Source organism: Electrona antarctica, assembly GCF_951216825.1.
Source record: "Electrona antarctica genome assembly, chromosome: 21".
Taxonomy (NCBI): domain Eukaryota; kingdom Metazoa; phylum Chordata; class Actinopteri; order Myctophiformes; family Myctophidae; genus Electrona; species Electrona antarctica.
The window spans coordinates 29,165,197-29,178,601 of NC_136802.1; the positions used below are offsets into that span (position 1 = coordinate 29,165,197).

At 43.1% G+C, this 13,405-nt stretch overlaps 1 protein-coding gene across 1 annotated transcript in view; it reads left to right on the plus strand.

Moving 5' to 3' along the window:
• The window catches only part of col25a1 (collagen type XXV alpha 1 chain), a 206,068-nt gene that overhangs the window by 129,262 nt on the left and 63,401 nt on the right, over positions 1-13,405 (plus strand). Inside the window, exon 4 of the mRNA XM_079491602.1 lies at positions 11,929-11,955. Coding sequence (XP_079347728.1) covers positions 11,929-11,955 — 27 coding nt within the window. The remainder of the gene's footprint in view (positions 1-11,928; positions 11,956-13,405) is intronic.

The following is a 13,405-nucleotide window of genomic DNA, read 5'->3' on the forward strand; positions in this document are numbered from 1 at the left end:
CAAGTTGAAACCTTGGCTCCTATATTGGGGGACTTCACATGAGCTGAATTAATGCTGCAATGCACATACTTCCGGACAACTTTGTGTGTGGTACTGCGTGCTACCTGGCGGTGGGGTTGGTTTTGCAGTCACCTGAAGCTGTGTCTTGAAGAGTGCGACTCAAATTCCACCCACCAGGGAAGCGTGTGATGCTCTGATGCATCAATGTTGCCAGTTTCCACCTGACTGCTTCTGCAGGAAGCAGTTGTGATGCAACCAAATCGCCGGTTTGAGGATGATCTGTTATGATGTATGAATTATGCAGCTGCCGTAGCAGAGCTTATAGGCGCATGGGGTGACACATGGAGCCCCACTCCCCCTTTCCACTTTCCCCTCGTCCTCATCTGCTACGCAGTGCAGCTCCACACCTGTTAATAAAACATACTTCAGCTGGACTTTGATCACTTTTGCTTCCGAGGAGGAAGTGGCGTGGGATGCCGTGACTATCCAAGCGAGAGGCCATACGTGACCCAGAAGGACACCTTTGACTCGGCGCGACTCATGCGTGCTTTTAATTAATTAACCACTTAAACTCTATTATACTTCATTGACCCATCTTGAGTCCCAGAGGGGTCTACTAAGGCCCCCTCCTTTTTCCCCTCAGCACTGAGCTTTTCGCCAAAAATAGCCAAGCTACAAGATCCACAGCGTGTTGAGCTTGTAGATGTGATCTTTTCGCCGAAAGTTTGCCCCCAGAACAGGGGCGATATGGTTCATGTGGAAAACATGGCCTAACTTTTATTAGTAGACTAACATGATGCCACTGTGAGGTGCATACTGTATCTTTACTTGAGTAACGGTATTTGTACTGGTAATATTATTATTATTTACTTTTTTTTATATATGACTTTAATCCACTACCGAAGAAAATTTGACTTTGGGGAATACTTTATTGGACAAAAGAGAAGATCTACTTACTTGGTTTACTTGGATTACTTTTTTGGGATACTTTGGGATACTTGACTCTGGGACATCTTTAAAGGGACCTTAAGTGAAGTGAACATTTAATTTCCATTTTGAAAAGATTGTATTTTTTGTTTGATCTACTTTAAATCGGATAAAGAATATTGAAATTTGGCAGAGGAAGTGTAGCGCCCAGGATTACATTTATTGGCACTGGGTGAAAAAACTGGGTTGCAAAATTATAGAAAAAAAAAAAGAATATTGAAATTTAATTTCAAAAGAAATAGCTTTGTGTTTTCTTTTTGCTCTAGTTCGTTTCCAGTGTAAAGCTTTAGCGGCGCAGGTCCAGGACCTTTATTTCTTTACTTAATTTAATATAACTCAGACATATAGTTTTATGGTTCTGATTGTTACTCTGACTTAATTACTGGGGGTTGAGTACTTTGTCCACCACTGGTCGTCTTCCCGTGTTGCTGTGCCCTTCAGCACGAGAAGCTTCGGTCATCTGATTTGATGAGGTAGATGCTGAGTACCCCTAGCGCCAAATGTAGTTTTATTGTTGAATAATCAAAGTGGAAAGGCAAAGTGATAAAATCAGGAAAAGAACCTGCGGGTGGTTATGAAAATGTTAAACGTTTACGAAGGCACGCACATCCAAATGATAAAAATGCCAGGTGCTGAACAGAAGACTTTATGAAAACCGAAGAATTGCAGTCCACACATTGAATCGTGCTCCCATGGAAATTTATTATATTACCACCAAAGTGGTAATATAATAAATGATCCAGTGTGCACTGTGCATGCACACTCCATTTCTCTGCTAATATAATACATTTGTGTGCGGTCTCTATTTTTTCCTGGTTCTGAAAATGTCACACATCAAAGAAGGGCAACCTGGAGGTGTACACAGTTGAAACGTAACATGCCGAACTCCCAAAGTCAGTTTACATCATTATCTCATGTCATCTACAGTATACTGTGAAATGCTGAATGTTAATTCACGGGTGCATTTTTACACTCTAAATTCTAGGGAATTGCATAATGCAAAGTGAAATGAGTCGATCGAGCCTTGAAATGCCATCAGTCTGATACTTCTGTGACGAATAGTTCAGAGGTTATTTAGAACAATGTGTTAACCCATTTTGGGCGGGAACCCCTTTTGGTGTTAGCATTATGTTATGCTTTAGCTATTGAAAAATAGCAGATCTACAAGCTCATAGCGCGCCACCGAGTGGCGCGCTACGAGCTTGTAGGTCTGCTATTTTTGAAAAATCGAAGAACGACTGACATAGAAACATAGCTTTTTCAGAAAACTGAATCTGATCTCAGGTCAAAATGGGTTAATCAATACCCACTTGACCTTGACCTTTGCCATACAGTACAGTACATTGTCTCTGTCGGGTAGAAACCGCACACTTTTCAGGATTCAAATTCAAAAGTAGCAGATCGACATGCTCAAAATACGTGGCTCCGTGCCTCGTTTTGAACTTGTGGATCTGCTACTTTTGATGCTTTTTGTGTGACGCTGTAGGATCAAGTAGGGACGTTAATTTATGGAAAAGACCTTTCTGCCCGACAACAACAACAATATGGAATTCGATTTCTATGAAGTTTCATGGCCTTCTGTAGTGTTTTGATGATGATGCAGTGCAGTGGTTTTCAACCCTTTTCATAGCAAGGCCCATTATTCATTCTGCACTTGAGCCAAGTTATGCTTTATCGCCTCTCAGACCCAAATCTAAAGAATCTGTTGATGTCCATGCTGTATTGATGTGGTACCATAGGAGAGATAACAGGCAAGGTTCAAGGTGTCTTTATTTTGTCTCCCGAAGGAGAGGTTTTTGTTATTTATTTGGCAAATAAAACTGATCGGGAAGATAGATCCAAGTAAGTAAGATTCAAGTATCTCGGGGTCTTGTTCACGAGTGAGGGGAGGACGGAGAAGGAGATCAGCCGGAGAATCAGAGTGGCAGGGGCGGTATTGCAGTCGCTGTACCGCACTGTTGTGACGAAAAAAGAGTTGAGCCAGAAGGCAAAGCTCTCTGTCTACCGAGCAATCTTCGTTCCTATACTCTCACCTATGGTCATGAAGTGTGGGTCATGACCGAAAGAATAAGGTTGCGAATACAAGGGGCCGAAATGGGTTTTCTTCGACGGGTGGCTCACCCTCAGAGATAGGGTGAGAAGTTCAGTCACACGAGAGAGACTCGGAGTAGAACCGCTGCTCCTTCGCCTGGAAAGGAGCCAGCTTAGGTGGTTCGGGCATCTGGTTAGGATGCCTCTCGGGCGTCTCCCTAGGGAGGTCCTCGAGGCACGTCCCACTGGGAGGAGACCCCAGGGCAGGCCAAGGCGCAGTTGGAGGAAATCACTGGCCTTGGAACATCTCGGGATCCCCCAGGAGGAAGTCACTAATGTTGCTCTGGAGAGGGAAGTTTGGAACACTCTGGTGGAGCTGTTGCCCCCACGACCCGACTACGGATAAGCGGTTGAAGATGGATGGATGGATGGATGGAGGATGATAGAGAAGTCCTATGGTGAGACTATAGTGGGCAAAGTGAAAGCCAGACGTTTTTATGAACTGTTGGATATGCACAGGATATATAACAATAACACCCAATGATCTTATTTCGGAGGAAATACGGTAGTTCTGTGGCTCTCAGTCTTTAAGCACGGACAAGGAGTGCACATTGTACACCAAAGTTAACAGCTTTTTGATTGTGAGGAAAAGATTTCCACCATCTCATGTCAAATGATGAAGAACGTAGAACAGTAACCCATCTATTCTGCCCCATATGTGGTTGTGGTTGGCCAAAATGTATTTCTATGAAGAACAAGTAATCACGTCCGTTCTGGCGTATTCTCCCTTGATTATGGCAATTCTTTTTGGTACGTGCGCTTTATGGGTCAAAACGTGGCAAAGAATCTGGTACTAAAAATCAATGTTCCTTAACTGAGTTTTTTTCCTTTTTCCGTCTAGTTTTATGCATATACTCTTCCACCATGAGCTGTCAAAAGATGGTGCAGATGATCTCGCCCCTTCCACTCACATTATATAAATGTCTGAGACCTTGTGCTGACTGATATTGGTAAATGATAGTGTTCAGAAATTAACTGTCCTTCCTCGCAGCAGTCAAGTGACCATCCCTCTGGACACACATCACTGGAGTCTATAGTTAGTATCTCCCTGATCACAAGGTTATGCATTAGATTAGGCTGACTGACCGACTTAACCAGGCCCACCACGACGCTGCTAAGTATAATGCCTGATTTATACTGTGCGACATCATGTTCATATACCAGAAAATAGCCAATCTACAAGCTCACAATGCGTTTCAGTGCAACACATTGTGAGCTTGTTGTTCGGCTATTTCTGGTATGCGACAGCAACACGCAACTAGTATAAATCAGACTTCATGCCCTCGTACTTACTGTGTGGCATGTACTCATTCATTCATATGTGTATGGGTGCATGCATGATGACAGATAAATGATAAAAATAGAATACACCTCATTTCCCTGACAAACATGGACACGTGCAGTCACACACACATGGCCGCTTGTAGTTGTCACACACACGCGCGCGCGCACACACACATGCACTCACACGCACACACATTAAAGTCATTTTATGCTGGCTAATTGTGATACACTGTGGATATGGGAACCAGATGCCATTCCCAAGTCAGTTTTCCAGTGTGGTTTTTCCTATCCTGGCCTAACCCCTTGCGTCCAGATTCTCCCCGACGAGCACCAGCCACTTGTGGTCATCCATTCCTGCCCATTCGGCTCTGATTGCTCACATCCCTGTCCCCCATTAGTCTCCTTGCCTTGCAAAAAAGTTCCCCCTGGGGTGCACGGTAATATGACTGAGGTTCCCATGCAGAGCTCACAGATGGACCAGTGGGATCGGGATACTTTTTTGTGTTTTTGTGTATTTTTGTGTATTTTTTTATATTGTTTTTTTTGTTGTTGTTGTAATTTGGACCTCTTTTAGTCTGTTCCAGGCTTGTGCACATTGTATGGGATTCAACAGAGGTTTCTCTTTCCAAGGATCTCCCCACAGCCACATCAGAGCCATTGGCCGGAAACGGCTGTATGGGCCTTTTTGCAATTACCACCACCTCCGCTCTTCTATCACTCTAATCGGTGTGTTTGTTTATCTAGAAGAACCCTAATGGCACCGCGCTCATGTGGCTGAAAGATGGGGCTTACGGGAATTGTTGTGAAGGTGGGGGGGGGGGGTCATGCTTGTGCTGTACTGTGCACAGCCTTAACCCATTTTGACCTGAGATCAGATTCTAAAAATGTCTTCTACATCCTGACAGTTTTCTGAAAAAGCTGTTTCTATGTCAGTCGTTCTTCGATTTTTCAAAAATAGCAGACCTACAAGCTCGTAGCGCGCCACTCGGTGGCGCGCTATGAGCTTGTAGATCTGCTATTTTTCAATAGCTAAAGCATAACATAATGCCAACATCAAAAGGGGTTCCCACCCAAGATGGGTTAAGACGTTCTCGAGGGAGACCTCCTGGGATGATTGTGAGATGATTCCTTGTGAGAATCTCTGAGATCAGATTCATCAATGTGATTTGAACGTGTGTGATAGTGTCACTAATTCTGGGCATGTCATGATAGGCGAACATTCATTCACATGCATCGTCTTGCGACACATTGTGAACTTTTATATCTGCAAATTTCCAACTAAGAAATTTGGCGTACAGGGAATAAAGGAGGGGGCTAAGTATAGACCCCTGGTGGAACCCGGACAACGACGTGTATAGGGGTTAAGCGGTTAAGAACTGCACCAGTGTATTGAACTATACCCTCTGTCAAGGTTCCAAACTGTCTTTGATTAATAACAAGAAGCATGCATACTGTATAACGTGCTTTGGAAAAAGTCTGCAAGATGAGCTGATTGCAAAGAAGGGTGCAGTTACAAGGATCACCCTTTTTTATAGTTTAATTTCTGCTGGCAAACTGACCAACGGTCTTCACCTGAACACTCTGTTTCAATTGTCATTCGCTGTCAACACCCTGTGGCCTCAGGGCCGCGCATTGTTAAACTTCCTGTGCGCACACACGTGTGATTAAACTTGTGGGAAAGAGGTATGGCTGTAAAGAAAGATGTTGTAAAAGCAGTAGTCATTGGCCAGCGCTTTAAGGGATGCCAATTCTCTGGGATAAAGTGATTGATTCCATGTGGCCAGCAGTTTGGGCTACGACGACTGCAGCCAGCCGAGTTGGCACGGCTTCACATCACATGGACGCAAGCGCCGCTTGATGGATTGATTTGCTGGATCTCGACACATTTAACAGGTCGCTCAGATGAAAATCAACACAGCTCAGCCTCAGTCCAGACAGAAGTCAGACGCAGATCTTTCACTCCTAACTTCATGCATCTCCCTGGATTAGGGGGATTGCCTCAGAGCATCACACGCCGGCATCTCATGGCCAAACCCACAAGAATGATTTTTGCTCATGTCAACAACAGCGAAACTATAGTGGAAGGGATCCAGGCCCGTCGCACTGCGGAGTCAGGCGAGTGCTGTCAAACTTTCATCCATCATGTTCTGTGAAAATTGCAGGAGAATAGGCAAGTGAAATATGGATTCTAAGCGCCCCGGCTTCTCTGAGAAGAAGGAAATATGGCTGACAGAAGCGAGGCCCTTTCAGTGTCACTCAGTGTGAGTGCTGCTTGATTTTAAGTGATAATAATAGTGAATTAATCTGTCACACTTGGTTGATTACAGGTCAGTGCAACAGGGATCTGCCTCTTGAACTAGAACAAAGGGGAAAATGGAGAAACAATTATAATCCAATCAGTTATTTAGGGATTGTTTGTTGAATCGCACAAAATTACAGCCACATTGCCACAATGCAGTCCATTTATAATTAAAAACGGGGCGCTCTTATCATCATACAATACATCATCATGACATAAAATAGACACTAGCCTATGCCTATTTGCTCAGACACTATGACGTAAAATTTTCCATTCATTGTCAATGGGAATTTAATGTTTGTGTAGGACAAAGTTTCCTATTATTCACTGAAAGCTGAATATAGTGCCCCTCAAAAATAAATCATAATGGTTTCATTTAGGCCATCACAACACAACGGCACATTATAATTCAACCAGCTGCACAAGGACATCAAATCAAGGCTTAACGGAACAAGCACCACAATGACTTTACTGAACGTCATTCACTGTTTCAAAGTGATATAAAATGACATAAGTAGCATCAGATTTGAGCTTCGTTCTGTGGTTTTGGCCTCTGTTCTTTGTGCGTTTCATGTTCCACTTTGCGAACCTTTTCATCTGTCATCTCGACACTCTTTGATGGGTGCCAAGGATTTCCTCTTTTTAACCGGCTGCTCATTTCAGGGCCACCGGCGGAGACAGTGGCCACGGTTTGGCTCCAGATCAGCAGTGAGTTTGTGTATCTGGACAGGGAAGAGCTTTCAGACTGATGCAGTGGTCCGGCATTAATCTGAAGATAACACAAGTTCTGTCATAAATCATCTCGTTTGGGAGGGTTGAGAGTTTGATCAGTACTCCTAACATTTCCTTAGGCACAACCACACATTTGCCAAAGATCATGCAATGGGCAATGTGAGGCTTATACAGTCAACGTGTTGCATAACATTTTGATCAGTTCTTAGAGTTGGATGCCTCTAGTTTGAGTTGGAAAGACCTGGGCTATATATACTGCTCTATAATGAGCACCTCTAGACCTTTGTTCTTGTTATCGATTAGAATCTGATTCAGAATCAACTTTATTGTCACTTTATTGTCACAGTTTACAGGTGTAACATTTTTCTTTGTACAAGCTCCATCGTTATTTCCAGAATGAACAAAAGAGGGAGAGCAAAGGGGATAATAAATTAAACATTTCTACTTAGATCAGCAGGTACAGTATGTACAGGAGGTTAGACATAGGTCTACATCAGCATGAAATTAGACATTAAGATGCATCATATACTGCAGTGTAGATCATAGACAGCCTAGACATTGCATAATCAAGATCATACTCGAGATCATAATAATATACAAAGTAAAATGTAGTGTGTTAACTTCGTAGGACACTGTATGTTGAGGAAAATCGAAACGAGACATTAAGTCACAAATAAAATGTATTATTATTATTGTTCACTCGATGAGCCGTGGAATGCCTTCTGGATGCCTGGCCATGAATCAAAGGAAGCGTGAAAGCAGTAAAGGATGCAATTAACAAGCACAAAGGCTGATTAAAAGTGTTCCTCTGGGGCACGCTGCAACGACAGGCCTGCAGAGATTACATTGACTTATATGCACCATAGCAGTATCCCAAAGTGTACTTAAACCCTTCCCAACAGTCTCACAGCTAGAGGACTGTTTAATTGTCTCTATGAAAGACCATCACTGTATTCGCCCCGAACCTTGTTTTGGACAAGCTCCAGTGGACGCCTGCCTGTCCCGATGATGTGCAAGTGATGGGCTGTATAATGAGCAGGTGCAGGCGGTGTAGTGGAAGCACTTCCAGATGTACTGCGACCAGATGGAGGGGCAAAACGATGTTTTTTCTGGGTAAAAGCCTGATAGATGGAGCATACAGTATGGTATGGTTCAGTGTGCTCGAAGCAGCATATGCCAAGTGGAAGCACAAATCAACTGTTGTGAAGTTTCCCTTTTTCGATTCATACTGTAGATGCTTCATGGATTTAGTGACGGTTGCTATTTATGGGAACATGATATATTAGTACATCACAGCTCTCCCGTCTCTTGCCAAACTATAAGCATGGATGCTTAACAACTTTGACAAGTTCATCATCACTCCTACGTCTTTTTTAATCAAAACTAGGTTGAAATATATAGTGAGCGCATGTGGACCCATTTTTCTTATTTTCATTTCTTTCCACAGTAAGCAAAATATCATGTTCTTTTGCCCTTTTATGGAAGTGCAACACCCCCCCAACATGTCTGCACGCACGTACATACGCGTACACAGCCACACACAGATACACACTCAGATCCACTATCTTCTGCTGGCCAGAACCTGTTATAATATAAAATATAACAAATATACAGAAACATTAGCAGTGTAATGCTAGAAAACATATAAACAAACCTTTCAGCTATAGCTGTATGTTCAGGATTCAAGTTATGCATTGACGACTCTCTCTACAAAAAGCTGGTAAGGTTAGTGACAATAACTACTGATACTACTGAAACCCTATTAGAAGACTGAAATAATAACAAATAAACAAATATCGGTATCAGTATCGGCTTTTGGCTAAATTGATATTTTTAACATCGGTATCGGCCGAGAATGTCCATGTCGGTGCATCCCTAGTTGTATGTTTCATAAGTCCAAATTGTAGACTTCACAATGTCGCTATCAGCCACATAGTTGTTGTGCTCAATGTTTGTCAGTACTGTTACAGGGTGTTGACCCATTTGGCTGCAGTCCTGTTGGAGAAGCAGACTGGAAACTTGTTAACCATCCAAAGCCTCTGGTATGGCTCTAGATTTGTGTTGAAGTCAAAAGTCACAATCGTTTCCATTAGACCCTCCCAATCTGTGATTCAGCCTCAGGGGACTGCAATCATAAATAATGTTTTCATAATGACACTATTTTGTGTATTTAAGTGTATTATTGCCCTCTCTAAATGACCAGCTAAAAACACCACAGGACCGCCACATTATGATTCAAACTACATTTCCCATAAGCCCCCCATGACTTGTATGAGTCTACCCTAGCCTGATTATCAGACTGTAGCTTTCTTTTTTTTTTTTTAAGATATTTTTTTGCGGCTTACGCCTTTTATTGGTTTTTGAAGGGACAGACAGTAGGCTGACAGGAAACGGGAGAGAGATGGGGGAAGACATGCAGTAAAGGCCGTGTCGGGCTCGGGAGTCGAACCCGCGGCACACTGCGACTGGATTACCAGTCGGGTGCCCAAACGGTTACGCCATCGCCTGGGCCGACTGTAGCTTTCTTGAAGCTTCAGTCTGACATTGTCTCCTGTCTGAGCCATTGGTGTTGTTTTTCCCTCATTCCTCTGTGTGTTGCGCTGCGTGATGACGCTGAAAACGGGACTCAGCGCTGATTGGTTGTTCGTTAGACCCACCCCCCACCACCGATTCTCATTGGATAATACATTTTTGTACCGAAGAAATTATAGGTTCACAGCACAACACCAGACCAAGAGATGCAGTCCACTCAGAGAGTGGGCGGGGTCTTTGGGCTGGATCCAGGCTAAGTCTACCCTGTACCCTGCTATAGCTTGCTGCATGGGGATTTGGGTAGAATAAAGATTTGGGTTACTCAGACACCTATCGACCACAACCACACAGCTGCCCCAGATTAGCATTGATGGGAGAATGCAAAAACATACCCGTGTGCGCTGCATGAGGTCACTACTTTGTGGTAACCCGAGGCAAAACAGCATGAGCTTTACGCACACTACTGCATTTAATGCACTAGCTGTACGTACGTACATTCAATGACCAGGTAGTTGCATATCAGAAAATACCCACCCGAGAGGCTGAAAGGGCAAAGACCTGGCTGACACCCACTTTCCCCAGTGTGGCGTTCTGTACTACTTGGCTGAGGAAAGTGGCTGGAATACCTCTGGAGTGCTTCCATTTTCATACTGTTGGATTGAGTGCCAGCGTACCGCAGCTAGGGGCTGACTGTACAGGCCTATTCTGGGTCATTGGACTTGTACACGGGGAAAAGCCTAAAAACACAGATCTTATTCTAATACCATCAATTGGAGGATTACAGTGTTCTCTCTCTCTCTCTCTCTCTCTCTCTCTCTCTCTCTGTGTGTGTGTGTGTGTGTGTGTGTGTGTGTGTGCGTGTGTGCGTGTGTGCGTGCGTGCGTGCGTACGTGCGTGCGTGCGTGCGTGCGCGCATATGGACACAAACCAAACATATTGTATTAATCTTACTGTTGGTTAAACTTTTTAAAACTTTGTTACAGAAAATTTGTTTTTTGTTTGAACCATGACAACTGTTATATGATGTTAGGTGGATGTAGCCTGGCTAATAAGCCAGACTCAAATCACACTGTCGTGTGGTATTTGAATTGTATTCGTAATCCGCCGGCAGGCAATTTCCTTTTTGCCAACGGCTGATTCGGTCTGGCTTATTAGCCAGGCTAAGGTGGATGGACATTGATAAAAAGGCTAGAGCTGCCTTTCTTCATCATCTCTGATCTCAGGATCGCTACAGTAAGCAGGTGGTGGTCAGCCCACTAACACTGATCTAATAGCATCTTTTACAAGCTTTTTTTAACTTCCCCCCCAGATCACAGCCTCATGTGAAGGAGAAAGCCAAAAAGCACGCTGGATCCTTGTACTGAAAGTTTAAAATATTGGGCTAGAACAACACAAGCTCGTTAGCCTTATTATTGAGCATATGGATGCACACCCCGCCATCAAACACTCTAGTTCACCCATGACCTTTTACAGGGCGCCCACCCGGGAGCCAATTGCCCAATTGATTGACAGAAATTGGAATGCAGAACAGCCAATTACCTCACCAAAAACTGCGGTGTATTAAAAAGAAATCCTGAAAAACACGAGTGTTTCCATGATTCAGAGCACGTTTTTATGATGTACTTGCCTCAATACTTGGTTGGATATGACTGGATTTGTGCCCGTGAGTAAACATGGAGTTTATTTCGTCAATTTTTTTTATTTATTGTATGTTTGTATAAGCCTACCAGTCAATATGGCGTGAAACGGTCTTTCCTCACCAATGTTAAGAATATTAATGTCAAAAACTAAATTTTTAAAAGTGCTATTCATGCTTTGCGTGGCAACTCTGTACATATTCTGGTTCACTTGTGTGATTGATTCCACTGGATTTGTTGTTTGTGACATTCCTGGTGCGATCAGTATATAATTTGGCGTGGCTAGGAATCTTATGTCTCCCCAAAGAAGTTTAGTTTAAACCGCTGGTGAAATGTTTTTTTATTTGTCTCCTTTTCTCTCAATAGGGGACTCCTGGTACACAGGGTGACAAGGTAAGAGTTTAATGAGTTTGATTGTAGTGTTTTATTTATCTTTTTATTGTTGCGATATTTTATAAATGAAATGCACTTAGAAATCATTATCCCGAAATCCCTGACCCATTTCTCCAATGTATTTTTTTTTGTATTTTGGACTAACTACACAAATATATGTATTTGCTAATGCAACCTCATGTCCCAGCCTCCACACATTTCCTCATGTCCCAGTCTCCACACATTTCAAATCCATACATTTTTCACAAATTCACAGCACAGTACATCATTAACCTTACATGAGAGAGCCCAAACTTACGTCCTCAAATGCTTCTCTGAGCATTTCTCAATAATACAGCGTCCAGGCATGAAAATAACCACACTGTCTCTTTATAAGTCTGCACGACTTTGGGGACCCATCTGTGACCATGCATACTTCTTGCTTGGGCAGATTAGAAACACAAGGTCCCTTGATTTACACAGTCGATGATGTCTGACCAATTACACACAGTGGAAATTAGTGGCTCAGTTTGTCTCGCTCGTTCCTAAACCAGATATCTAAAAGAATGTGCATGCCTTGAATTTACTACTGGACAATTTGAAGGCTGGGAAAGAAATTGGGTGTGCAAGCATTTTTCACAGACTGTCAATGACATCAACACGAACTTGTACTATTAGGAACTAAATGGATCACAAAGAGAAGCATGAATTCGATTGCACTTCAAGCGTCGCTCTACCAAACTAATTTGACACGGCTTACGGGTATAAGTTACGGGTGGTTTTACACTCCACTGTCGCTTTCCCAAATGTGTGTGACCAAAATAGCAATTTAGGGGAAAGCGTGACAACACGCCCATGACCACACCTCTAGGCGCAAATACCGGTGTCGGCAAAAAAGATAGCGGGTGACGCTGGACGAAAATACCATTAAGGGACAGAGAAAGCTCCTATATTCGTAATTTTCGGGCAGCGGCTGAATTGCGGGCCGCGCTGCGGGTAAAGTCGGAGACAAAATTGGAGCCCTATGTCTATTACTGACGTCATAGATGACTGACCACATGAAGTCTGAGGTCCAAAAACCGTTTGCCAGGAAAGTCTATGGACTCTTTGTTTAGGGCACTACAAGGCGACATACTTAACACTGTACCATTCTTTTGTGCTTGATCATGGCAAAAGGTTGTCTTTCACAAAGCTCTCTGGTCAAAATCAGTTAATACTGATTTTCTGAAACCTGTAAAGAACAAGTGGGATGTTCTGCATTTGGTGCTCATCAAAAGTAGAAATAATATATACTCCCCCATCCTGAGAGCATGCCTTAGAAAACTAGATTTTCTCAAAGCTAGATGAACTTGTCCATACAGGTAAATGAATAACTGATACTTGATAACCAGGCCCATGTTCTTTCCTCTCATTCAACCTCTTCATCCACAATTTGATCAAACTAGAAACAACTGTGTTCCCTCTCCCACCC